Here is a 25,604-nt window from a genome sequence, read left to right on the forward strand (position 1 = left end):
AGACAGTAACTCTGCTGAACATCCAGGAATCCGACCTTTCTCCCACCCGAGTCACATCTGGACTCCTGGCCGTCCCGGGACGCTGGTGCTCGGCTGCAGCCCGGTTGCGGCTAACCGTCACCCAGGCTAACCGAGGCTAACCTTCAGGGAGACTTCTCCACGGGCCGAGGCGAGTTTCTGTCTCCCTGCGGAGGAGCCGGTGCTTGGAGCAGCAGCCTCCCCGTCAGGAGTGGTGGAGGAGGTATGACTGCGTTGGCGGGGTCAATATCCATGATGATGCGACCCACGCTGGCTCAGAACTACCCCCGCAGCGGCTTCCCACTGGAAGGTAACGCATCACACTGCCACGGGGAGCGGCTGGAGGTGCACACAGGACACTGGAGTGAGAAGACCCTTTTTACCACAGCCCTTTCATCCAGTGTCGTACTGCGTAAAACACAGGCTTTATTAGTATATATATTCTCTCTCTCTCTCTCTCTCTCTATATATATATATATATATATATAGATGTATAGCAATTATCAAGCGTAAAATCTTAACTTGACTGTTAGCTGACATATTTCCTTATTTAGTCATAATTCTACTTACTATTATTGCATGTTTCATAACTAACTCATTGTCCACACTTTTGTTTTCTCTTTCTCAACAATTTGAGTGTAGTTCAAGCAACTTTTAGAAAACTTTCCTGCTGCGTGTTTGCAATTATTATGCTATTAACAAAATGTTTAGTATTGTTAGAAATAATTTTACAATTTCCATGGGATAGTTTTACAACTGCACAGTTTTAATGAGAACATAGGGTTTGTCAGCCATTTTATCTGAATACATCAATATTTTTGCATGTCAGTTAAAACGTTCTGGATCACTGTGGAGGCATTGAGAGATTCTAATTATATTTTGGTTCACATAGTGTCCACTCCACTGGGTCAAGGCCGAGTAAACCAGCTCGGAGGGGTGTTCATCAATGGCAGGCCTCTGCCCAACCACATCCGACATAAGATCGTGGAGATGGCCCACCACGGCATCAGGCCGTGCGTCATCTCCCGGCAGCTCCGGGTCTCCCACGGCTGTGTGTCCAAAATCCTGTGTCGATACCAGGAGACGGGCTCCATCAGACCCGGGGCCATAGGAGGCAGCAAGCCCAAGGTAAAGAGCCCGAGAGCGGGGCCGAGCAGCACAGGCTCCCGTAGACCAGGGATGATAAAGCTTTAACCCTCGAACCATCAGAGGCTATATTGTATTACTTATTATATTTTACTTTCATTCACCCCCACAACCCCATGTAGTGATACATATAAAACAGCAACCTGTTAAAATAAGTCACAACACTCTGTTTGCATTGTGCCCCAAGGGCCCCATCCAAGTGAATAAACAGTGTAACTTTTCTGACCCTTGAAGCAGGGAACAACACCGGACGTGGACAAGAGAATCGAAGATTACAAGCGGGAAAACCCGGGTATGTTTAGCTGGGAGATTCGGGATAAATTACTGAAGGATGGGATATGTGACCGCAACAACGTGCCTTCAGGTAAAAAGGGCAGAAATGACTGGATATTCACATTATTATTATTATTATTATTATTATTATTATTATTATTATTAATTATTATTATTATTATTATTATTATTATTATTATTATTCAAATACAAATTATATCAGTTCTTAAAACTTTCTTTCCCTTGGAAAATTCTTACAATTTCAGTATTTCAATTTGCAGACGTTTTTAGTTATCTATTTATGTAATGTTCTGTCAGTTTGTGGATTTCGTTGATATTACATGTGTATATTGATATCCTTCTTATCACTTTTTGACCTTCACAGTGAGCTCAATCAGTCGCATCATGCGGAGTAAGTTTGGGGTTAAAGGCGATGAGGAGGAGGATGAGGATGAGATCGAGAGGAAGGAGTTGGAGGACCACGACCGCAGGGCCAAACACAGCATTGAAGGCATCCTGGGAGACAGATGTGAGTGAAAACTCTTCAGGTCGTTGTTGACGCTGAAGAAGTAGAAGTAGAAAAAGAAAGTTGTCTGTTAACTCAACCTGGAGTTCTCTTCTTTGCATGCCCATGACTTCAACGTGTGTAAACACACACTCTCGAGCCCTGTTTGATCAGATCTATTCTCAGCGAGTTCATGTGATTTTTATTTAGTGTTCAATGCTAAAGTGTCTGTGCTGAGGGAAGCCCCGGTGAAGTGAGAATTTAACAGCCGTCCTGTTCATGTTTAATCTGCAGCTGGTGTGGTTTCCAGTGGATTAAATTATGGAGCAACACAATCCCGTTTTGCAGAAACAGGAGGGATCAATAAAACGCACCTCCAACCTGTTGAATGCTTTTGAGCTGAGTTTAAATTGGAGAAGCTTTTATTTGATAGTACAAACCAGGAGTATGTGAAGTTTTAGCGTGCTGTAAACTTGTTTGATGGGGGTGGAGAGTGTGTGTCCTCCTTTGTTAGGAATTCTTTATCGACCATATCTCTCCCGCTAATGCTTTTCCCATGAGGCCATACCGTAAATCAAACAGCAGGTGATGACCCTGCATGTGCGGGAAAAGTGTGTGTGTGTGTGTGTGTGTGTTTGTGTGTGTGCGTGTGTGTGTGTGTGTGTGTGTTTGTGTATGTGTGTGTGTTCAGAAGTCTTGTAAGTATGGACATAAGTATGCATGTATATATTTTAAAAGCTATTTTATTCTCCCGAATAAGCAAATTGCAGAGATAAGGTGTTGTAAATTCTTCCTCCAATATTTAAGTGTAATGCCTTAATGAATTATAGAAACATAGTTCACATTGCTCTGAGCCAGTTGGCTGGACATTATTTTTATGCAACAAATCGATTTTTATTAGTGTCTCCAACGGCAGTGTGCACTATAAAACATTGACCACCATGTACAAGCCACGTTATTCAGTCTCACGTTCAGCCTGCGAAGCCTGAAACCAAGGGGAAATATTTAAAATGACTTAGATAAGTTGCCTTTAATGCAATTTAGATTATATTTCCAGTGGATTCAAACGAAGAGGAATGGAATGATACATTCTGATGTGATTTGAAATAAGTGTCACTATTCCATTTATATTTAACTTTTAGGAAAATAAAATTCCTGCCAACCAAATAATATGGTAATTTTGCAATGTAGGCGCAAGCAATACTTTTTTTTATATTTTCAGTGTAAACTGTCTGAGGTGTCAGGGGCCAGAGAATAAAACCATTACATATGCTCCTCATTCTCCTCACAGACTAGCTATAAGTGGAGCTGTGGACTCGTTGCTCTGCAGCTACATTAAAGCTCGAAGTAGCCCGTTTTAATGTAATTTCCTCATTTTTAACCTAAGTCATTAGAGTGGAAATCTGTCCTGCTGGTACTTTCCAAATTATAACAGCTTCCTCAACGGGCACATACATCTTCTCTTAAACAAACACGAACAGGCTGTGGCCTCATCAGAGAGTTTGGCATCAGATAATAAACTGCGCTGACAACGACACCGTTTTAGTCGATTAAACCAATTGAAATGTTTTTAAGTTTTACCCGAGAAAACGTCATTATTCTTAATAACTCGTGGTGTCGGTGTGTGACAGGCAGCCAAATAATTCCAGGGAAAAACACTGGAGGGGATGGAGGTTGGGACAGCTCAGGCTGGAGATGTTGGAAAGAAAAGTAAAATAAATGTTTTATAGTTTAAAACTGGCTGCATGGTCAATTAATAAGACAGCACCGCGTGTTCAGCACTGGCATCAAAGTTTAAACACATGCACAAATGAAATATTCAAATGTGTTCCACCGTTTTCCTTTCACTTTTTAAAAGAGTTTAAGCAGGGAAATGTCAACATGCGTCCCAGGCTCCTCTGTGACACTGTCTCCATCTCTGTGTCCGTGAAAGAGCGCAGGAGAGACAAAGGACAAAATGTCCCCCAGATGAGTTGATCAAACATTTGTTCAACGGTTTCCATCTCCGGACAAAGACACGCCTCGCGCGCACAACGGGACGCTCACGGATGAACTTGGGAGACAAAAGCGCGTGAGTCCATTTGGGGCTCACGCTTGGGCTGCGCGCGGACAAAAGGCCAGCTTGGAAACAGCTTTGGCCGCCGCGAAAAGAAGAAGGAGAAGAAGAAGGCAACCTGTTTATAATTCAGTCCGAGGGGAGGGGAGAGAAGGGCAGAGTAGAGCTCCGCCACAGAAAAGCCCGACAAAACACATTATGAGGGCCGCAATGAAGGATGAATTATTCAGGGAGCGGCCCGGCACGGCACGGTTAAGAGGGCCAGTCCATGCAGCACAGAAAATGGCCGTTTTCACCTACAAAATGTTCCCCTTTTGGGGTCGCCCAAAGAACGCGACTGCCATTCACTGTGACAATGGAGGCCTCTGAAATCCATTCAGGCAGCGCTCAGGGATGCGCGCTCGCATCCAAAACCTGCGCACACGCGGCTCTGCAGGCTGCGCAATGAAAGTGCTCACCTCGGATTTCAGATGGGCCATTTTATAAAGTAACAAACTGTGTGGCGGGGTGGTGGAGAGTGCGCACGTGCGTTTGTTAAGAAAAGGGATTACAAAATGACACATAACTTACATATAAGTCCATAAGAAACATTTTAAGTCGCCAAACGAAGATACAACTTGTGTAAGAGTTTATAATAATAATAAGAAGTGACACTGCAAAGTGCAAACTTTAAATTTGCAGTGTTTATTTGGTTTTCCTGACGTCAGAAAACTGTGCGTAATTTTCTATCTCCATCGCTATAAAATGGAAAAATAAACAAAGCGGGATTGAGTGGTATTTGATTGAGTTTGGTGGCTGTGTTTGTCATAATATTCAGACTGTAATTGTCCAAAGAGACTAAGTGAATGACGAATAGCACCATGCCATCTCCAGCCTCCAACTCATGCGCCACGATGCTTTGATGAGGACCGGCCCGTGCCCCCGCGGACATTAATAATGTCTTCTAAATGATGTCGATATTGTGCTATGTCACATTTAGCTAATGACGAAGGGAGTGTATTACAGAGTGTTTGCGGTGAATAGGGACCAATGTTCTCCCCGGAGAGCCCCGGTCTGGCCCGGAGCGCATGCTTCACAATGGGGGCCCCGGCCACCCGTCCTGAGCTGCGCACAGCTCCGAACAGCCTTCCCCTCCCGCTCCTCCTCCTCCAACTCTTGCTCCCCCAAATCTCTTCAAGCAGATTAAATCGACTCTTTTATTTCATCTCACTTTCATCTGGAGAGCAACACCGCCCCTCTCCCTCTGTTTCCTATTCTTCCTCTCTGTTTCTCTCAGCCTGCGGCGCACTACTCGTTTAATATCTGGGCTGCGTCCTCCGGAGCGCACAAAGGAAAGTCAGTGCTGCTCCGCAAAGTTTCTAATTAAGTTCTTTATTAACCTTCTGCCTGGTTGATTAACAATATATTTGTGTTACAATTTCAATATGTGAGGCCCATAAAAATCCCATGTCTGGTCATTAGAGGTATAGAAATAGTTTGAGCAGTTTTCACTGTCTGCTTTGGAACAAGGCATGTAACTTTTCAAAACAAGACATTTTAAGACGATTTATCATGTCGACAAAAAATAATTCACACCAAACTATCAAAGTCACATCTTTAATTTGATTCGGTATTCGAATTGTAATACAATATCAAACCAACATTTATATGCCCGTTTTTTCTATGACCTGTTGCTAACCCCCGATTGGTAGCAGCTTGTTTGAATGGTGGCTTTAGTGCATTAATATTAGCAGTTACGTGTAAGAGGTGAGTTAATTTGAATTGTAAAAAAAAGTAATGTTAACACAGAATGTTATTAATAATAAATATTGAATGACAGGTATTAATACAGTTGTAATCCAAGGCCTTATTTTTTTTAAAATTATAAATATAAACCGAAACACATTTCCCCCCAAATCCCTGTGCAATAAGTAAATATGAGTTAAAATCCATTCTCATAAATATACCCTCCAACTTCTTCTCCTCTTCTCCATTTTCTATCAAATATTTATGTATTTGGCAGTAACGTTCGCCCTCCAGGCCTGTGGCTGAGCTGTACCAAAATCCCAGCGTCATAGTAATTAACCCTGGAGACAAAGTTAATGATTAAAACAGTCACAGTGTCCCTGCCCTCAACCCCCCCCCCCCCCCCCCCCCCACACACACACACACCCTGCCTCTCCCCTCTCCCTCCTCCATGCTCCACATTTTCACAGTGTATCTTTTAGGGTCCATACTTCGTTAGGTGAAATTAACCAGATAATACAGAGGAGCCTTGTTGAGAGCCGACACACACACGCATGCATACACGCTCACATTCACACTCACACACACGTACACACATACACACACATACACACACACACACACATTCCATGCACTCTGCAATACAAACAGTCAAAGGGATAACTTTATTTGGTGAAAGGGGATCCTGGAAAGGGCTAATTGAATAAGCCCGGGATCTTTGAAAAAACCCTACCATGGTGAGCGCAGTCATCATGTCATAATTAGGTTTATTGAGGTGCATTCCTTCAATCTGCCTCCATTCTCCCGGCCTCATTGTATCCACGGCCCAGTCCAACGACTGGGGGACAAAAGGGAACCGTGAGCAGACAATACATGAAAGAGCCATAAAGATTTAGTTGGCTTTGTCGCAGAAACGGAGCAGGACTTTGTTTGTGTAAATAATGCGAGTGAATGAAGAACTTTGGGTCTCTCTGCCACTTGGGGTGAAGGATGGCGTGCTGCAAATGCAACATGTGGGCACACACTGGATGAGTGCCAGGCCCATGACGTAGGAGAGGAGAGGAGATGGGAACAGGAAAGAGGAGATGAGAGGAGGAAAGAGAGGATTGAGGGGAGAGGAGCGAAGGAGCAGAGGTGGAGGCGGAGAAGGTGGAGTGTGTGTTTGGTGTTTGCAGAGGCCATTGAGCTGAGGTTGACTTTTCACTTTGTACTTGAGCTGTTTGTAGTTGTTATCTAAACATCAGGGAAACGTGAACTTGCTCGACCGCTCACTGACAAAACCATTTCTACAAGATAAAAAAAATTGCAAGTGATATTTAACATGTTTTACTGTTGGGTATAAGTACCTGGTTCTGCATATTAAATTAAAATCATGGAAGATGCTCCTCAACACACAGGCTAAAATATTTAAAATACAATTAGTGAGTAAGGCATAACTTTAGCTTATTAGTTAATTAATTGAGTTGATGGACAGAACAGTAAAGGTCAGCCATCTCAGTATCAGTTTGGTCGTCCTGTGTTTCAGGCTCACTAAAATGAGGATTTAGTGTTTTTATCTGTCATCATCTTTGGTTTTTCCAGTTCTGGTCAGACAGAACAAGACGGATGACGTCACCTTGGACTAGAACATTTTATTTTTGTATGTTTTTTCAGTTCTCTTGCATGTTAGACACCAAACAATTAACCAGATAATCGAGACAAAAATCAGCGGATGTACTGAGAATGAAAATAATTGTTAGTCGCAGCCTCAGTAATTTGCCAGTTGCTGTTTCTGTCTCGTCAAATGTGACAAAGACGGAACCAATAAGGTCTCGATGGACCCTATAATAGCTATTGGCTATTACTGGCCTATAAGCTGAGTGTCTGGTGAAGAGGGCTCTGTCTGTCCGTTGAAAGAATGAATGTATCACTCAGTGAGTCCCTGGGCACAAGGGCAAAGGGGGGCACGAGGGCCAAGTGGTGAGCACCAAATCACTCTCCTCTACCCTGGGGCTCTCTCCGTCTCTCTGTCCCTTTCGCCTCGTCCCGCACTCCTCCCTCTCCCGTGAGTTTTTTTCTAATACGCCCATGCATGATGACTATTCAAGCATGAAAACATAGTTATCTGCAAATGAATGGCTGCTCTATGCTTCATTAAAGCCTCTTTTTCCTTTCACACTCTTATTGTGACCCTCTGATATCAATTCAAAGGGCAATTAATGAATGCACACCAACTTTGAAGTCAGGGTGATTTCTGAGTGGGAGGGGAGGGGGGCGCTTGTGTGTGCGTGTGTGCATGTGTGTATGGGGGTTGGAGGGGGCAGGGGGCAGGGGGTATTTGGGGTATTCCCCCCTTCAAGACCCCGAACTAGCGCCCCAGCCTTCACCCGTGATGGACTAGCCACATTGAGCTGCGGCGAGCGAGCCCCAAAGACGGTTTGAAGGGAGTGAAAGAGTGAAAAGGCCCGCCGAAGGTCAAGTAGAATGGCTCGCCTTAGAATAAGGCCCCTCTTTATCTGCTGCAAGTATGCACAACAGCTGGGGGAGGGGGGGCAAGAGGGGAGAGAGGTTGTTTTTTAATGTGCATGAGTGTGTTTTTGTGTGTGTTTGTGAGAAAGTACGAAAGAATGTGAGTGTGAGTGCTTTTTTTCCTCTCGCACATTTGTGTGTTTGGGACCGTGATTGTTTTTAATGTCTGTGTATGTCATTGCGTGCGTGTACTTGGGGTTAGGGTCGAGTGTCAAAGTTTGCGGAGGCCAGCCAGAGGCCAGTAAATGCAGCATCTACGCTGCTGATGGGGGACAGGCAGCTGTCAATCACCTGACTGATGAGGCCTGACTTTCTTTTAGAGCTTTGTTAACTAATTAGACGAGAAGGCTTTGTGTGGCACAAGGGAAAAGAGGCTTTAAATGTGGGTTGATGCCGTCGTCGTGCCATGATGTGCACACTCTCAGACAGGAACGCACCAAAGAGGCGCAGACATGCTGGCATCTCATAGATGGATGTTGTACAAATAATGGTATAGGTCTTCGGGTTTTACAATGTCAGCTGTTAAATGCAATGTGCGATGAGAGTCATCAGTTTTGCTCAGGTTCTTTGAATGAATGTACCGCTCTGTAGAATTCAATCACAGGTATTTCCTTCTTCTATTTGGGATTCACTGCCAAACCAGTTCCTTATTCATGTTTGCCATCTGAAAGTGCAGGTACAATCCCTCCTCACTCATTCAAAATGAATGCAGCCTTATACATTAAACATTACTGCTATTCTGAATGTTCCACTAAATCTTGTTATATGTGCATCTTTGTAAATTGTCTAAGGTAAATTGCACCGGTTCAAATTCTTCACTGCTCAGTAACTTTGAGCGTGACTGTAATATTCAAAGGGAAGCGTGTCACAGACAGCTGCGGTGGTGTGTGCATGTGGACTGTGGAAGATTAATAGCTGCTGTTGTTCGTAGAGGCAGCCTGACAGTGCTAGGGAGAGGATGAAGTCGTCAAACCTCCTCACTGTCAAAAAAACAGAGCTTCAGAATGACAGTGGACCTGTTCACAGCTCACCTTGTTGGATCTCAGCATGTTCCCTACTGACTGGAGCTGGTCGTCATTCTCCACTTTAGAAAGACAGAGAAAAAGAAGTGCAGGGTCACAGGGCCGCAGCGGGCCGCTGTCCCCCAGCGCTGCACAGGAAACAGGGTTAGAAACACATGTAGCTACAAATGACAGGTACTCATTTCCCACTGACCCCCCCCCCCCCACATTTACAACTTGTCATGTCATTTCTTTTGCACCATAACAAGGCAGTGATTAACGACACGTGGCTGCTCACACGTGGCAACACACATTGTTTTTTTTGTTTTATTTTTACACTCACGTTCTAACAGACAGACACACACACACACATAACTCTGGCACACTCATTTACAGGACAGCTGGGAAGGTTGAAACTCCTTCTTAGCAAGTCAAGTGAGTTTGACTTGACACACACACTCACACACACACACACACACACACACATTCTCTTTCTTAACCCACCAGAAAGAGTCGCAGATGGGTCCATAAGCTGTCAGTAAAGCCATTATTCGGGCCAGCATCTGCCTGCCTTGACTTCTATATACTGTTTAATGCAGTCGGCCAGTCACTTAGTCCCCTGGCTCCTGAATAGGAGCAGCATGGTCGGCCCGCCCAAATAAATGCTGCGTTTGTCTCCTCTGCCTTTTGTTTTGTGTTTTTTTGAGAGGGGTAGGTGGAGAGAGACTGAGGGCGGGGAGGGGGCAAATGTGTCAGAGGCTCAATTTACCCTCACTATTAACCAAAGCCTCAGAAGAGTTACTGGGATGTCCGAAGAGGGGTGTAAATAGTCCACATATGGTCAGTTAATTCCCCCAAGTCCCAAAATCCAAGTTTGACATATCCCCTTTCTCTCACTCTCTCTGGCTCTCACGCACACATGCATACATTCTCAATATGTACTGTCTCAGCGGACATATTTAAGCCTTTGTGTCCCCATCCAACTGCGCCCGCCCCCCCCTCCCCCCTTTGAATTAAAAAAAAATCAGCAATGCCAAAGTCGTTCCAACAGTCTGCTTCAGCTGAACCCTTCTCCTGGTTTTTCTCTTCCTTGGGATGGCGTTGCCCAGCGGGAGCCATTTTGGGCTTTCTTGGCTGCGGAGAGGTTGTTTTGGCTTGGAGTCCCGCGCACTGTGTGCCTCTCAGGGCTTCAGTTTGGTTAAATTAAACAGTTTTCTTTTCTCCTCTTACCCTGCTTCCACCCACCCCCACCAACTGCTCGTCTCTTATTTTGTGGCTTAATGCTTCTCAGCTCCCGGGCCATCTTGCAGAGGCTGCTTTTTGTCCTACTTAGATAATTTTACCCTTTTAAGGCTCATATTTTCTCATATTTCGATGAGCTGACAAGAGCCGGGACCACGTCTGCAGCCCCCCGCTCTTTTAAGCTGAGGTGGAGCAAAAGTATACAGAGAGAAGTCAAGTGTTTATGGGGGCTATAAATACAGCGTTTTAAGATATAGCATGTATATACAGGCAGGGAGCGATATGAGGTTTAGAGTGGATAATTTGATTGGCCAAGGCTATTTGGCGGTGCCAAATCGATGTGATCAGATCTTAGGGATAGCGAGGCGATGACGGCAAACGGGGCACTCTGAAACCACAGGTTTACGAGGCTGAAAAAGATCTGGGAGGCAAGGGAAAGGTTTCACCCCCTTCTCTCCTCTTAATCCTGCTATTCTTTGTCTCAGTAAGAGAGGTAATATATAGTAGAACCTGATGCTGATTTGACTTTATGTATCATCATCACAAATATCATTTCGAAAAGTGTTGTTCATGTGTTTGTGCTCGACCACACTTAGAGGCATGTGAGCAAGTTAATGGATGCTAGAGTGGAGATGCCTCAGGGCTGACAAGTTTGATCACATGGGCTTGGAGGACTGGGGTCTTTGGGCGCGTTGTGTGTGTGTGTGTGTGTGTGTGTGTGTGTGTGTGTGTGTGTGTGTGTGTGTGTCTGTGTGTCTGTGTATGTTCATGAGCTCTTAAAATTAAGCTGTGCGGAGTAGTTAACCTTAAAGGAATAATTGGGTGGCAGCCTAATGTACGGTAGTGGAATAAACCTTTTTCTTTTGTAAAACAAAAAACAAACGTATTCTTCAGTTCTAACTGACTGCTGGGAGTCCCAGTTATTTAACTTGTAGGGTCGTTAGCGGCCGTTGAGGTTACCTTACCACATTAAAAGTACTTAGAAAACTTTTAACTTTTCTTTTTTTAATATGCTTTTTTTCTAACAGCAATCCAATCAAACCAAGCTTTCCAATGTCCTCAACATACACACTAAAACAGCAAGCTGCTTACATACAAATTCAAATTACCTGACTGATTGCAAGAATGATTTTTACAGAATATTACAAACAGGTATGTGGAGCTAAAAGTCATGGAAATATTAAGAAAAGAAACAAACAGATTTTTAGTCTTTTAGAGGAAGTGAAGAAGAGGAGAAGAGAGTGAATATATCATTGAGGACGCACCTAACCCTTTCACCTCAACTAGTGTTCATGCATAAAGGGCGCACAAACTGTGATTATACTACGCCTCCGCCAACAACAACAACAAAAACACAGATGCCCAGACAGACTATCCCCATGGGTACATTTACATCCACAACAACAGCCCCGGTTGCCCCTCTCTACTGCCCTTCCCACCCCCTCAGGTGCTCTTACAGTTCCCTCTGGAGGAAGGGGGTGGTTTTTGGGGGGGAGGGGGGAGGAAGGGGGTAGAATGCCCCCCGGCTGTGCCCCCCATCTACCCCCCACCCCTCTCAGCCCTCTGCAGAACCTCTTTATGCCCCCCACCCCCTCCTCGGCTCCCCCATGGGGCAGGTGACAGCCCTCCACTGTGAAGGGCCGAGGGAGCCATGACGGATTCCACAGATGGAGCGTGGAAATCGCCGGCAAAGACCTCAGCTCTGTGGAGCAACAAAGAGCCGAGAGTCAGAGAGAGAAATATGGGTGGAAAAGAGAGGGATGGGGAGACAAAGAGCGGGTGAGGCAGGAGGAGGGAGAGGGTGGTGCTTGTTTAAGATGGGTGGTGTGACAAAGTGCAAAAAGTGTGTTTGTTGGGAAAAGTAACGAGTTGATAGTGTTAGAGGGGGAAATGTGCAAAGTCGGACAGCTCCCCCTGTTTTCTGAACGCTGGTAGCTGCTTTTTATCACCTTATGTTTTAGATGTCCGCCACATGATTTGCAGTCTTGAAATAATCATGTTGCACTGGCCGAGCTTCCCCACAGACATTGTTATCGTTTCATTCCATCATCTTATCTTGTTGTATCTCAACATCAAGAGATGTAGCGAAGTGGAGTGAAACAAATGAGCCCACTTGATTCCTCCATAAAGGATCTGATTCAGGATTTTATCACGACCAGACTCCCGAGACTTCGTAGGTGCCACTCTGTCGCTTCTTTTGAAAACTTCTGGAAGCCCCGGTAGCAGTCATAACCGATAGGTAATTCCAAAGTGATTAAGGATTTTGCCGGGCGCTTCAGCTTTCCCAGGGCCCAAATCCCTGTGAAATGCTGAGGAACGTGCATGCTGCTAAAGTCGCAGGGGGAGAGAGTAAGCATTCCTCGCAGCCCTCCTCCATGCAGGAATAGGGGGGGAGGCTCAAAAAGGCCTCATCTCTTGTTTTTCAGCCATCCTGTCCAAAACTCCAAAGCCCTACACTCCACACCCCAAATTCCTTTTCACCTTCTGAAACATGAGCCAAATAAAACATTTGTTATTTGAGTCGTTGTCAACCCAAAAAGGCTGATTGGTTTAGTCCCTGCATGTTTTTCCACTAGTGATGAGGAAACAGTTTGTACAAAGTTACAAAAACAGCTGATGAAAATGAAAATCAAAACCTCTATGGTCATTTTGAGTTTTGTGGCGTGTCTTGAATTCTAAACCCACTCACAGGTTGCTTAAGAGCTCGCAATCTATGTGTGCAAAATTGCAAGATATTCAACAAAGGCTTAAGGCAACATCTCCATTTATCTCACTCCCCCCTTTGAAAATATTTTACTTTTTGCCTTCCTCATGCTTGAATGTTTCTTTACCAATTTGCTCCTAATGCATGTTAAGTTGACTCCCACTGCTATGTGTTGCGAGGAGAAAATCGCTGAAGGGGGAGAGAGGATCAGTTTCACATGAGGGGCCCTGAGCTATTTGGATTCTCTTGTATTTTATTGTTGCTTCTGAGGGGGAACTAATACAGTGTTGCACACAAAACTTCCCCAATGCTGAGGGGGAATTAATTAAGTGTAACACAAAAAGTGGGGCGCTTTGGCCTTGGTGAACTTAGAAGGGAGCCAATGGAGTGTTTGAAGTAGTGAGTTAAAAACCGAACTGCTGGTTTATAGAACATAGAGCACAATAGTATTAATACTGATCCGAGACAGAGATGAAGAGTAGAAATACAAAAGCTGTCAGGGCTCATGACATCACCGAGGTTCAGTCAGGCTGAACATCCCACTTGATGAAAAGTCAGAAGTGGAAATTTTTATATTTCTTAAATTCAAGGTATTGGTTCAGCTGGCGCTGGATGATTAGGTGCTTAATAAAATAACCAACTGAAAGTCAATCAACAGCAATTTGTAGTTTTTTAGTTTTATAACTTAATAATAATAATAATACAATTTCTTAATATTGTGTTACAGCTTCTCAAATGTGATTATTTGCAGTAATTTCTCATTTTAATGAAACGGAAAATTTTACGAGTTTGGGGAATGAACTTTGACTTCCTTTCTTCTGTTCTGTCTTACATTTGACAAATTAATCACCAATCAATTAGCTGACAATTGAGTAAAATGGTCATAATTGGTCAAAGATGAGATTTTGTATCCAAAGATAATTACACACATACACACACACACACACACACACACACACTGACACACACACACCCACACACACACACACACACACACACACACACACACACACACACACACACACTCAAAGAATGGCCCCTGGATCCAAATTAGCCTTTTGTATGGCTTTTAGTCCACCAGTCCTCCTGTGGTGCCTTGGGAATCTTGTCCAGTGGGATTATTCCTTGGGCTTGGAATATTCCCCCTGAATGGAGGTCTGTTTGGCTACAAGACCATGAGGAAGACTGATGGTGCCCGGGAGTGTGTGTGTGTGTATGTTTTTGTGTGTGTGTGAAGAAAGGGAAAAAAAGCTCCTTTCCATATGAGGGTTAGGTCAAAACAAAACAGCTTGCATTTCACAATTATGCTGAATACTCAATATGATGCCTCCTTGTCTCCTTGTTAATTTACACTTAAAATCAGATTTGGGTTTATAGCATCGGTCTCTTATCTCTTTAACTTGATTCCAAAGGTCAGTGACACTACTGAATATGTTGATTGGAAATACTCGTAGAGTTTTTTAAAGCAACCTTCATCATTGGACATCGTCAACCTTTACAAAATGAAACATGTGACATCAGGAGGAAAACTCATCCAGACCCTGTCTGTCTTTTTCTTTCTCCCGCGTTGTAACAGCGAGTCACTCAGACGAGGGTTCGGACGTGGAGTCGGAGCCTGATCTGCCACTAAAGAGGAAGCAGCGGCGCAGTCGGACAACCTTCACCGCAGAGCAGCTGGAGGAGCTGGAGAGGGCCTTCGAGAGGACGCACTACCCCGACATCTACACCAGGGAGGAGCTCGCCCAGAGAGCCAAGCTCACAGAGGCCAGGGTGCAGGTACGAGAGGACACCTACATGAAGACTGTCAGTGTCACAGTCTGACACAATGTCAGATTTACAGGAACTCATGCTGATGCTTGTTGAACATGATATCATTTTGATAAGATCAAGGGTCGTGATTATTACCTTAACCACAAACCAGAACCATGAAAAGTTAAATCATAAAAATAACACAAACTAACACACTGACACACACGCACGCACGCACGCGCACACACACACACACACACACACACACACACACTCACACACACACACACACACACACACACACACACACACACACACACACACACACACCTCACATCCCCTGCTCCCAGGGGCCCAGTTGGAACTATTCCTTTTTCTGATCTAGAGTCCAGTAAATTCTCCTCCACAGGCTCCATATGGGAAGTGTAAGCAAGCCCAGCATGAGCTCCATACCATATGGACACGGCATGTCACTCACACACTCAGTGCAACCAGCCATGACACACACAATACACACACACTAACACACACACACAACCTTTTCGCACATCACTGTCTTCAGCCTCACACCCAGATAGAACTGTGAGAGTAGTCAATTTTCCTGTGTATGGATGATTGTGTGAGTGTGTATGTTTAGTCAAACGAGAATTACTTGACACACACTGATCAAACATCTTCATTATCATGTTTTCTAGGTGTGGTTCAGCAACAGGCGGGCAAGATGGAGGAAGCAGGCAGGAGCCAATCAACTGATGGCATTTAATCACCTGATCCCAGGGGGTTTCCCTCCTTCAGCCATGTCCAGTATCCCTCCCTACCAGCTCTCTGACAGCCCCTACCCCCCCTCATCTATAGCACAAGGTAGGGCTCACACTCAGTTCATTAATATTGTTAATGTTATTATCGTTGTTGAGGGATCACATAAAACATTGTTTATATAAATCATATTTCTCTTTATGAGTTTGTGGAGAGAAATTGAAACAAAGCTTTGTTCATAGCTTGTTGACAATGCCTTCTTTATTTTATTCTGTTACTTTTCAAAAATGTTCACAATTTTAATTTTTGGTATAAAAAAATGACCACAGACAAACAAGTTCAATTGGATGTACACAAGTTTTTTTTCATTGTCAGGTTTTATTGCAGTTTCAGTTAATTGCGATGAAACTGTGAATGTATGTTACAGAGTTAAGGTCTAAGTTGCTTTTATTATTATTTTTTATTTTTTTTACATGTTTGCACTTTTTTAATTTTCTTCCCTGAAATTTATAATAAGTATAAGTAATATATTGTAGAAAACTCCGTGAATGAACTTTCATGTTTTATGTTTTGAAAAGACATGTGGTCAAATTTACATTTATACTCAATATCATCTACTGACTTCAACACAGTAACATTCCCTCCACTAGTTTTAATTCTCCCAATACTTAACAGTTATGTTTTCTAACTTTCCACAAACAAACCTTAAAAGCGTTCTAACTTTACCCATGATGCCTTTGTTTGTGTCAGAGCCGCCCAGCACGGTGCATCGGCCCCAGCCTCTGCCTCCCTCCTCGGGCCACCAGGCCTCTGGACCCGGAGGACAGGGGGACGGAGGCTCTGCCTACTGCCTCGCCTCTGGACGCCACTCCTTCTCAGGCTACTCCGACAGCTTTGTGGGCCCCGGAGGTCCGGCCAATCCCATGAACCCCTCCTTAGGAAATGGCCTTTCTCCACAGGTGAGGCTACATATGTGTGTTTGACGTGTTTTACGTGACAAATCAAATGGGGATTTAGCTTATAAGGTATATGCTCCAATAATTAAATAAAATAATTATTATTTTGTGTTGCGATTAAGAATCTTTTCCTCCGCAAATTTTAAGAGGAAGTCTGTTGAGACTGTGATTTTACAAAATTTACAAATAGTCTTAAAAATCTTAATCCTTAAAAATATATATTTTAATTGAGAACTTATATTTAATTATTATAGAAAAGTTAATTTGATTCAAAGGATTTAAGTTTGTCAGATCAGCAATTAGGCAGGAAAAGAATTGTGTTTGACTGAACATGTCTCTGGAGACCTTGAGACAGGTTGACATGCCACACCAGAGCCGGACAGAATTTGGAAATGATTTCAAAGACTGTATGCAAGATTTATATCATCAGTCACGCTATTTCATAATATATCAGCTTTAAGATTTTAAACAGGCGTTTAAATAATGTTTCTCCTCGGTGTAGAGAACATACACAAACATACTCATTGCTCACGGATTCATTGACTCGCCTACTTTACACCACAAACTGTCCAGTCTTCAGTCACACGCTCCTCGGCAGAGGTGGAGGAAGGCTTCACTCACTCTAGATGCCTCTTGAAGGACGGAGGACAATTGAACGTGTGACAAATGAGAAGTGAAAAGACAATTACAGACAATTATCTCGGCATGAAGTCCCCAGGTCTCCGCACCTAGGCAGAGGGTAGCGCAGAGGAGACAGACGAGTTAGAGATCCTAACAGGCAGAAAATGAGATTTCAGCCAGCCACGGTCGGACTCCTCCGAGAACAGGCCGCAGCAGTGCAGAGACACTCACACTTGCGCGGATACACACATGCTCGCAGGTGCACAAATTTACAGACACACACTCGCGGTGTAGATAATTGATCAACTCCATGACATTTTAAGGATCAGTTAAGGATTTTTCAACATCTTTTACACAAATATTACATGACAGGGTTGAGCAGCATTGCTAAGTCCGCTTCAACCCTCTGTTTAGATTGGAAGATTGATTACTGTATTTATATTATTCGAAATAGAGTAGAGATACGAGTTACTAAGGGAAATATTTGTTCATACTAGTTTTTAATTATTTAATCCTTGGTTCTGGAGTTTGGGGGAAAAGTGTGTGTTATCAGTGGATCTCACCAAACCTCTTGTCATGCTTTTGCTTTGGTTCAAAGGATAACCATCCTACTTGTTTTCGATCACACAGCGACATACTGCGTCATGGATATAACATATAACACTAAATGTACACACAGTCCATCCCAGTCAACCCCCGGGGAACCATCTCGTGATTGCATTCTTAAAACGTTTGCCTCAACATTCCTCCATGTGAAAACAGAGGTTCTAATTTATTTGTATATATTTCATATGCCGGTGAAGGAATGTCCTGCCTCAGATGTTGCACCCCCCCTCTTCTGGTCCCGACATTCTCTGCTAACTCCTGGACGCTGTGATTTAGGCCTCTGGCAATGACAGCGCTCCAATATGAAACACCCTTGATGGAGCCATCTCATGAGGCAGGGAGAGGCATAGGAGAGACAGAGGGATGATGGGTAGAGGAGGTTAAAGAGCAACAACTCAAAAGTCACCCAACTCGGGTCCGTTGTCAGTGAAGGGGCAAGTATCCGTGCTCCTCGTGGCGTGTTGCGGCCTCGTGTTATCCCCGCTCTCTCTCGCTTTAGACCGAAACCTCCAAACGCAGGTTAATTTTTTAGGAAAATGTTACTTGGCATGGGAGGAAACACAGCTCCCTCTCCCAAATCAACACAGACTCCTCCATTCACCTCCCCTACTTGGGAAATGATTTAAGCAGGACCATGTGTGTATGTGGATGTAGAATAATATGTCACTTAGAGGGTCGAGAGGATCCAAAGAGCAGCGTACCTGCTTCTTATTAGTACAAATGGAGGAGCCTTGAGGCCTTTGCTCTGTTGGGAAGGAGGTGGGATATGATACATATTGAGGTGGCAGGTTATGTTAGAGTTACTCTCATAAGTAATAAAGCCAGTTTCAATTCCTTATTAATGGTTTCTGCTGAGCACTTTGATGAGCGATAGGTACATTCAGTTAGCGTTGGGGGGGGGGGGGGGGGGGGGGGTCGGTGGTATCGCGTCTGTTTTGAAACCACTTGAAACACTTTGCCCCACGGCTCTTTCCATTCTCCTCTGGTTTAGGAATATTCACCCAAATTCGATTATCTGGTCGCTAATAAAGACCAGGTCAAGAGCTAAAGGATTTCTGAAACTGCAAACCCATTCCGGGGCTGAACCAGACCAGAGCTCACACAAACCTTTTTTCTCTCATGTTATCTATGTCGACATATCTCTGTCGGAGATAAGCTGTTATCTCGTGCCATGGTTTTTTTGGAGCAGTGTCAAAAAGGAATTGTAGAATAAGTGGAGCAGTGGATCTGAGACAAATTGCTTAATTCTTCCTCTCTGGTGCTATCTCTGTCTGGGACAGGCTCGCTGGGAGCCTTTTGATGTCTGCGACTGGGGGATTTCCTATGTGGGTCTGAGTGCGTGTTTGTCTTGCCGTCTGATACACACGTCAATGTTTGTTCGCTAAAAGTGACAGATTTAATATATGATAAGTCCTTGTCAGAAACTACAAACACAATAGAAAACGTGTCTAGCACATGTGGTGCTCTATCTCTCTAGCCTTATCTGTAATGGAAATGTTGTCCTTATTTAAAGCCGAGTGTTGGGGTTGGGGACAATCAATGTAGTCACCAAACGTCCAAATTGTATTTGGTGAAATTTACCCTATGTCGTATAATTTTGATAATGGAGCAAATGAATGAAAAAATGTAATTTCTTCTTTCCCTTCCTCCCTCTCTCGTCAGGTGATGGGTCTGCTGAACCCAGGCGGCGTGCCACATCAGCCCCAGAGTGACTACGCCATCTCACCTCTGACCGGCGGCCTCGAGCCCCCTGCCGGCATGTCTGCCAGCTGCAGCCAGCGCATGGACCACATCAAGGGCCTGGAGGGTCTGACCAGCGTTCCGTCCATGTCCGCTCTGCCCTCCCTGCCCAGCTCCCAGTCCTACTGCCCCCCCTCCTACAGCTCACCGGGCTACACTGTCGACCACGTCGCGTCCTACCAGTATGGCCAGTACGGACAAAGTAAGGTCAATAGACTTCACCTTTTTATTCTCACCTTTTACCTCTACACCTGGACACTTGCATTAGCAAATTTAACTGCTATACACCTTGTAATTTTGAGAATTTGCCTGTCACAGGGCTTAGAGATAATATGACAAAAAAACAACAAAACCACATGATTTTTTTTCTAGAGATCTATGACCGTGAGGAATTTCAAAATCTGAACATTTTGCTTGCACCAGATAAACACCAGATAAAAACAAGCCAATAACCCAGGATCGAAATACATTATAACAATCAAGATATATATCAGTGCAACACTGCGATACAATACAAAGCCACAGATACAGATGCAAACTAAATTACTTAAGATACAGTGGAATGATTACACTTTATAACATAAGTTTGATTTGCTTGAAGCCACATCTTAAGTTTGTATTTAAAGGTCCAATGTATAAGATTTAGGTGAAAGAGATCTATAGGCAGAATAGATAAAAAAATCCTAGTGATGAATTGTTGATTTCTTTACCTTAGAATGTGTCCTTTATATTTAAATACTTTATATTTACATCGGTAGTGGGTCCTCTCTACGGAGGCTGCCAGGTTTTTTACTCTAACCCAAACTGGACATACTAAACACCTTTTGAGTTTTTTATGACAAGTGAAGGCTCCCACAGGTTCTCTGTCTTGTTTGGAAGGGGAGGGTGAGGTGAGGGGTGTTCAGCTGCAACATCCAACTTCACCACTAGATATCATTAAATTCAACACACTGAACCTTTTGAAGGTTAGATAACTATTATTATTTCTTAAACCAGCAGGTAAAATAGTCTGATAGTTGGTATTTCTGGCTAAGATGACTGTTTGCCCAAACTTCCTATGCATGTGCACAGTCTCCCATGCCCTTGTTGCCCTACCACTACTGTCCCTCTGCATTATAAACTGACTCAGTGGGGGAGTTGCGAGGCCATGTAAAACCCTGAGGCAGGACATAGATTGTATTTTCTTACTATGTGACAGTGAGACGAGGAGGTCTGAACCAAATCAACCAATCTGGTATATGATTATCGGGCACTCTGTTAGTGTAGCGGTCCCTGACCCTGTAACCTCAAATCTCTAGCTTCCAATGACTGGAGGTAAAAAGCAGCTGTACATGCAACATAGGTAGCTGCGGTACAGCTTGTTAAACAGAGCCAACATTTGTCCGGATCCAATCATGCAGTCTCAAGTGTTGGGGTTAATTGTGCGGATCTGATTCCACCTCTGAAGCAGTGGGGCCGATGCTGATACTGAACTCTGCGGTCAGGTACACTGTCGAGTCAGCTCCCATCAGGGTAACTTGTAGCTGCAGTGGTGTCTGATCGCCCTCCTCAGACTGTTTGCCCTCAGAGAGTACTTTGCTGTCCAGCATTGAGAGGCTCATTTCACTTTACATTACTGTTACTTTAAGGGTTAAAATCAACTTCAAACAAATCTCTGTCTAACTTTGGAAGCAACATCGTTCTCTGGCCCCGCGTGATTACAGTGGCCACCGTTTCCAATTTTGGTCTGCAGGGGGTTGACCAATCAGGCTCATCCACTGACCTTGTGGCAACCTCGAGACAAGCGGGCCCTTCAAAGAGCTTGGAAACGGTCCAGTGAGTCTGGCTGTGTGTAGCTCCGTGGGGCAGCAGGTATCAAGTGAATATCTAACTTAATATCCGAGAGCAGCAAATGTCTAATGAAATATCTCGGTGAAATATCTCAAAGTGGAAAGAAACAAAGAATTAGAGTGACACACATGAAAACCAACTAGCATGTGGCATTGTGCATGTACACGCAAAGGCTGAAAGCCAGCCACCGGGACAGCACATGCACTCAGCGTACACCTCCACAGCGTTACAAGACGGAGCAGTCCATCTTGATGTGATTAATCAGTGCGACTGGATAGCTGGTGTGCTGTTGGCTGTGGAGCAGCAGAGGAAAGGTCCTTTCTGGGGGTGGACGGATCCTAATAGCCTGTGGCAGGGCAGCTATTAGAAACAGGTGCTAGGACTGAGGTCAGCTGGGGAAGCAGCGCTGCTGCTCCAGGTTTCAGTGCAGAGTAAGAAACTGGTCCACACTGCTGCAGACGTTGATGTCATGTAGCTTTAACTGGACCGCCTCATATAAATCACTAATGTTAATGAACAAAACACTTATTTGCAGTTTTTTAGGCAATGTCTGTGCTGCGAAGGAGACGAGTCACCTGTATGTCAGTGTAGCAAATACCACAGGGTATTTCTTTCTGATGTTTTTTTTACCAGTTCAGCCATGCTGGCAATTCCAGCTCCAGTAAGCAGGAACATAGATCACTTATTGTGCATCAGAGAAAAGACATAATAACTGGTCACAGAAGAACCTGGATTTTTGTAGCTTTCCTCAAATTTGGTACAAATATTTACTTGGAACTAAGTAGAATTTAGTAATAAAAGGTCAAGGTCATGATGACCCCACAAAGCACATTTTTGCCTTGTGAAGGTGCTGACTCTGGCAGCCGTGAAGGAATCCTTTCCATTTGGCAAATCCCTTCACTTGGACTCAAGGATTCACCCACTTGATTTCTTGAGGAGATGTCTTCAAATTGTGTACAACTATTATGCCATGTTCAAAGATGAAAAGATAACATTTCTGTGGTCAAAAGGTCACATGACCTTAAGTTGTTTTGAACTCAATATGTCAGGAATGCCCAAAGGAAATGTCATTACATGTGGAACAAACAGTGGCCCAATGTGACCTCACAAAGCACGTTTTCTGCCTTGTGAATGTGAGATCTCCGGAAAGCCTTGAGGGATTTCTTTCACATTTGGTAAAAAAATTTACTTGAACTTGGATTTCATTTTGAGAACCCAAAATCAAAGGTCAAGGTCATAGTGACCTCACATCCCTGTGATTGTGATATATTTGGACTGCAAATAGGAGATTTCATAACATCTAGTACAATTCACCTGGACTCACTGATTAGATTTTGGTGGTCAAAGTTCAAGGACACGGTGACCTCGGGGTTAAACATGCTTTTGGCTTCTTGAATGTAATATCTCAAGACTGCTTGAGGGAATTTCAAAGGTCAAAGGTCACAGCGACTTTATATGAATCTGTAAATAAAAGTTTGTAGAAATATGTACAAGGTAACTGCACTGGTTGGCTGAGGCATACAACCACAGTGGGGTAATTCTAGTTCAGTTTATGTGTTTTTTCCAAAAGACACAATAAAGTTTTTTTCTTACACATTTTGCCCCTAACCCTAACTAACCCTGATTGTTTGTGAAAGGATTATAAAACAGGTCATAAACTAGAGCTGAGGAAGCTCTTTCCTTTCAAGGGCCTTTTTAATTTGAATCCTTAAACTGCAACAGTCAATTTCATAGAGAGCTGTTCAGAGAGATTCTAACATCAGTGTATGTCTCCTCAAAATGTGAAAATCACAAGGAACTCGAGCAGAGGAAATTTATTGTAGTTTGGGTTTGTTGTTGCTTTACAGCTCAATGATTTCTTAATGTTTGTTGTCAGGCGCATCAACTGGTTCCACCTTAAACAGCTTTACAAATATATTCAGATCCTTTTATTTACTTTTCATGTCCTGAATCCTCTCGTGAAATGCCTGAAGGAGTTTTGCAGATTCAACATGCTCAGATGTTACTCTTTTGCAGAGTAGGGAAATGCATGCATGGCTTGCAAAGACAGAAACACCTCCTTTGTATCAAACTCGGCAGTCAATCGGTCCCCACATACAAAAATGGTTAGATGGGCAGGTCTGGACATGTCTTTTGTTTCATCACAGGCCAAAGAGAAAATGGGAAATATCTCCCAATGTCGCTTAGGTTTTTTTCAGTATCTTGTGCCACATCTGTAATACTCAGTACTTTGTTTGGTTTCTGCAGCTTCGCATAGGAGGAACTCCTTCACAAATTCTCCTCCTGAATGAGGTTTCAGCCTCTTATCTATTTGCTCGCTTTCCGCAAAACTTGCCTACGTTACATTGTTTCTGTCAGATTCTGGTCTTGTGAAAGCACACAATCATGCAAATGTCCCACGATCCACTAACAAACACAAATACAAACAAAAAACAAATAAAATAAATGCATTGTGCTTCATAAACAAATACAGCAGCTGTTACATGTACGAAAGTCACATTATATCACGTGTCATTCCGATGTGATGTGCTGAGGAACTTCTTACAAATATCCCCCTCCACAACAGCAGGTGGCACTATGAGTTGATTGAACAGTCACTGCCAGCCACTGGTTGTGATACAATGCAGGATCTACTGTATATAAAGTTGTCTACAGAGAATATAATACATGTCCTCTATTCTACAGCATTAACAGGATAAAGTATTTTTCCAGTTTGCATTATCTCTGCCTTATTGCAGATTTTAACTTGTATTTACTTTGAGCGTCTTCACAGTTCTGTTCTCACGTCTCCCTCCATTGACCTTACACCCCAAACCACTGTTAGCACATGCTATGCTAACAATAGCCATATGTTCGCGGAATGGCACGCTAAAACACATGCGCGGAATTTATTACAGCCATATATCTCATCTTTTATCATCCCTCCATCATTCCTTATTTAAAAAAACCCTTCACTGGTAATAATTTAACAATTTTTTCATCCTTTGTTTTTACAGGTGCCCTTCCTTATCTGAGGCATGAGATCACCTGATCAGAAGCTTCGGACGTTTGTGTGTACAGCCATGGAAGCCGTGAAAAAATCTGGACCAAACTTTTTACTGCCATTTACCAAGACTATGTTCTCCACTGTTGGACTTTGCATGATTAATTCCCGGTGGAGAAATGGACAAAGACAAAAAAGCAAAGAAGGGACCACAAGATGGAATATCAGACCAAAAACTGTTGATGGACTGTGAACTTTGCTGCATCAGTATAGTTGATGAGCAGCAGAGATGCCAGGGACCATCGACAGCGACCAAACTCCATCTGTGGACTGCAGGGGTCTTTGCAAGGACAGCAAACCTAAATCTATCGAAGGAACATGTTTACATATCTTAGGGCCACATCAGTTCATATGAAATTCCACGTATCTCCGACTTAATCCCTGAATTGTATCTGCTGAAGGGCGAAAAGAAAAGGGCTTTGTTGATTTTATTGCATTTATTTGAGATCTCTGCATCCCACTCATGGAGATGAATTCCAGAGAGAAAGAAAACAAAAAAACAAATCTGTGGGTTTTATTGTATCTGAAACTCTAATGTACACCACATCTGTACTGCAGAGATAGAGTTCATTCAAACATTCCTCCTAACCCCCTCCCTCCCCCGCTGTCTCCCTCTCTCTCTCCTCTCTGTCCTTCTGTCTCATTGATGTTTCGGACGGTGAGACGAGGATTCCTTGGCCTTTTGTAGTTTTTAGAGCGGAGCTCGGAGAAGGTCAGGAGGTGACTTTAGGGAAAGTGACAGATGAGAGAGCAGTGGAGGGCGGCGGCGGAGAAGTGGCTGTAAAGGCCTGGGTGGGGGATAGGCAAGATCGATCACAAGGGTTGAAAAAAAAAAGCAAAAGAAAAAGCCTTTAAAGGTCCTCTCCTGGTGAGAAAAAGCCACCAGGTCACAAGTCACGACCGAGACACACTTGAGAGACGGAGAGAGTTTAGACTAAAGACGGCCACTCTCCCAGCTGACTAGACGTGCAATATCATGTATCTCAGAGTCAACCTCACCATTAAAACAGTCAAACAAAAAATGTCTTAGGAAACGGTTACTCTGGATCTAGTTTGTAACTCTGGAACAACACATGTGCCTTGGGAGGCTCTTGGGTCCAAAACAAATAGAAAACATTGTTAATG

At 43.6% G+C, this 25,604-nt stretch overlaps 1 protein-coding gene across 6 annotated transcripts; it reads left to right on the plus strand.

The window, feature by feature from the left end:
• The first annotated feature begins 243 nt into the window (after positions 1 to 243).
• Positions 244 to 24,467, plus strand: pax3b (paired box 3b). Of its 6 annotated transcripts, none has more exons than XM_053422738.1 (9): positions 244 to 328; positions 911 to 1,146; positions 1,399 to 1,528; positions 1,823 to 1,966; positions 14,755 to 14,954; positions 15,623 to 15,788; positions 16,434 to 16,642; positions 19,529 to 19,808; positions 24,433 to 24,467. In XM_053422738.1, exons 1-9 carry the CDS (start codon positions 244 to 246, stop codon positions 24,465 to 24,467), a joined length of 1,485 nt encoding a protein of 494 aa, XP_053278713.1. The 6 variants fall into 6 exon arrangements, with proteins under 6 accessions (XP_053278713.1, XP_053278712.1, XP_053278717.1 ...); XM_053422737.1 differs by having other exon boundaries at positions 15,623 to 15,787; positions 16,427 to 16,660; XM_053422742.1 differs by lacking the exon at positions 19,529 to 19,808 and adding an exon at positions 3,291 to 3,296 and having other exon boundaries at positions 1,823 to 1,970; positions 14,759 to 14,954; positions 16,425 to 16,642; positions 24,433 to 24,450.
• Positions 24,468 to 25,604: the final 1,137 nt, after the last annotated feature.

This window comes from Pleuronectes platessa, chromosome 5 (genome assembly GCF_947347685.1).
Source record: "Pleuronectes platessa chromosome 5, fPlePla1.1, whole genome shotgun sequence".
Classification (NCBI taxonomy): Eukaryota; Metazoa; Chordata; class Actinopteri; order Pleuronectiformes; family Pleuronectidae; genus Pleuronectes; species Pleuronectes platessa.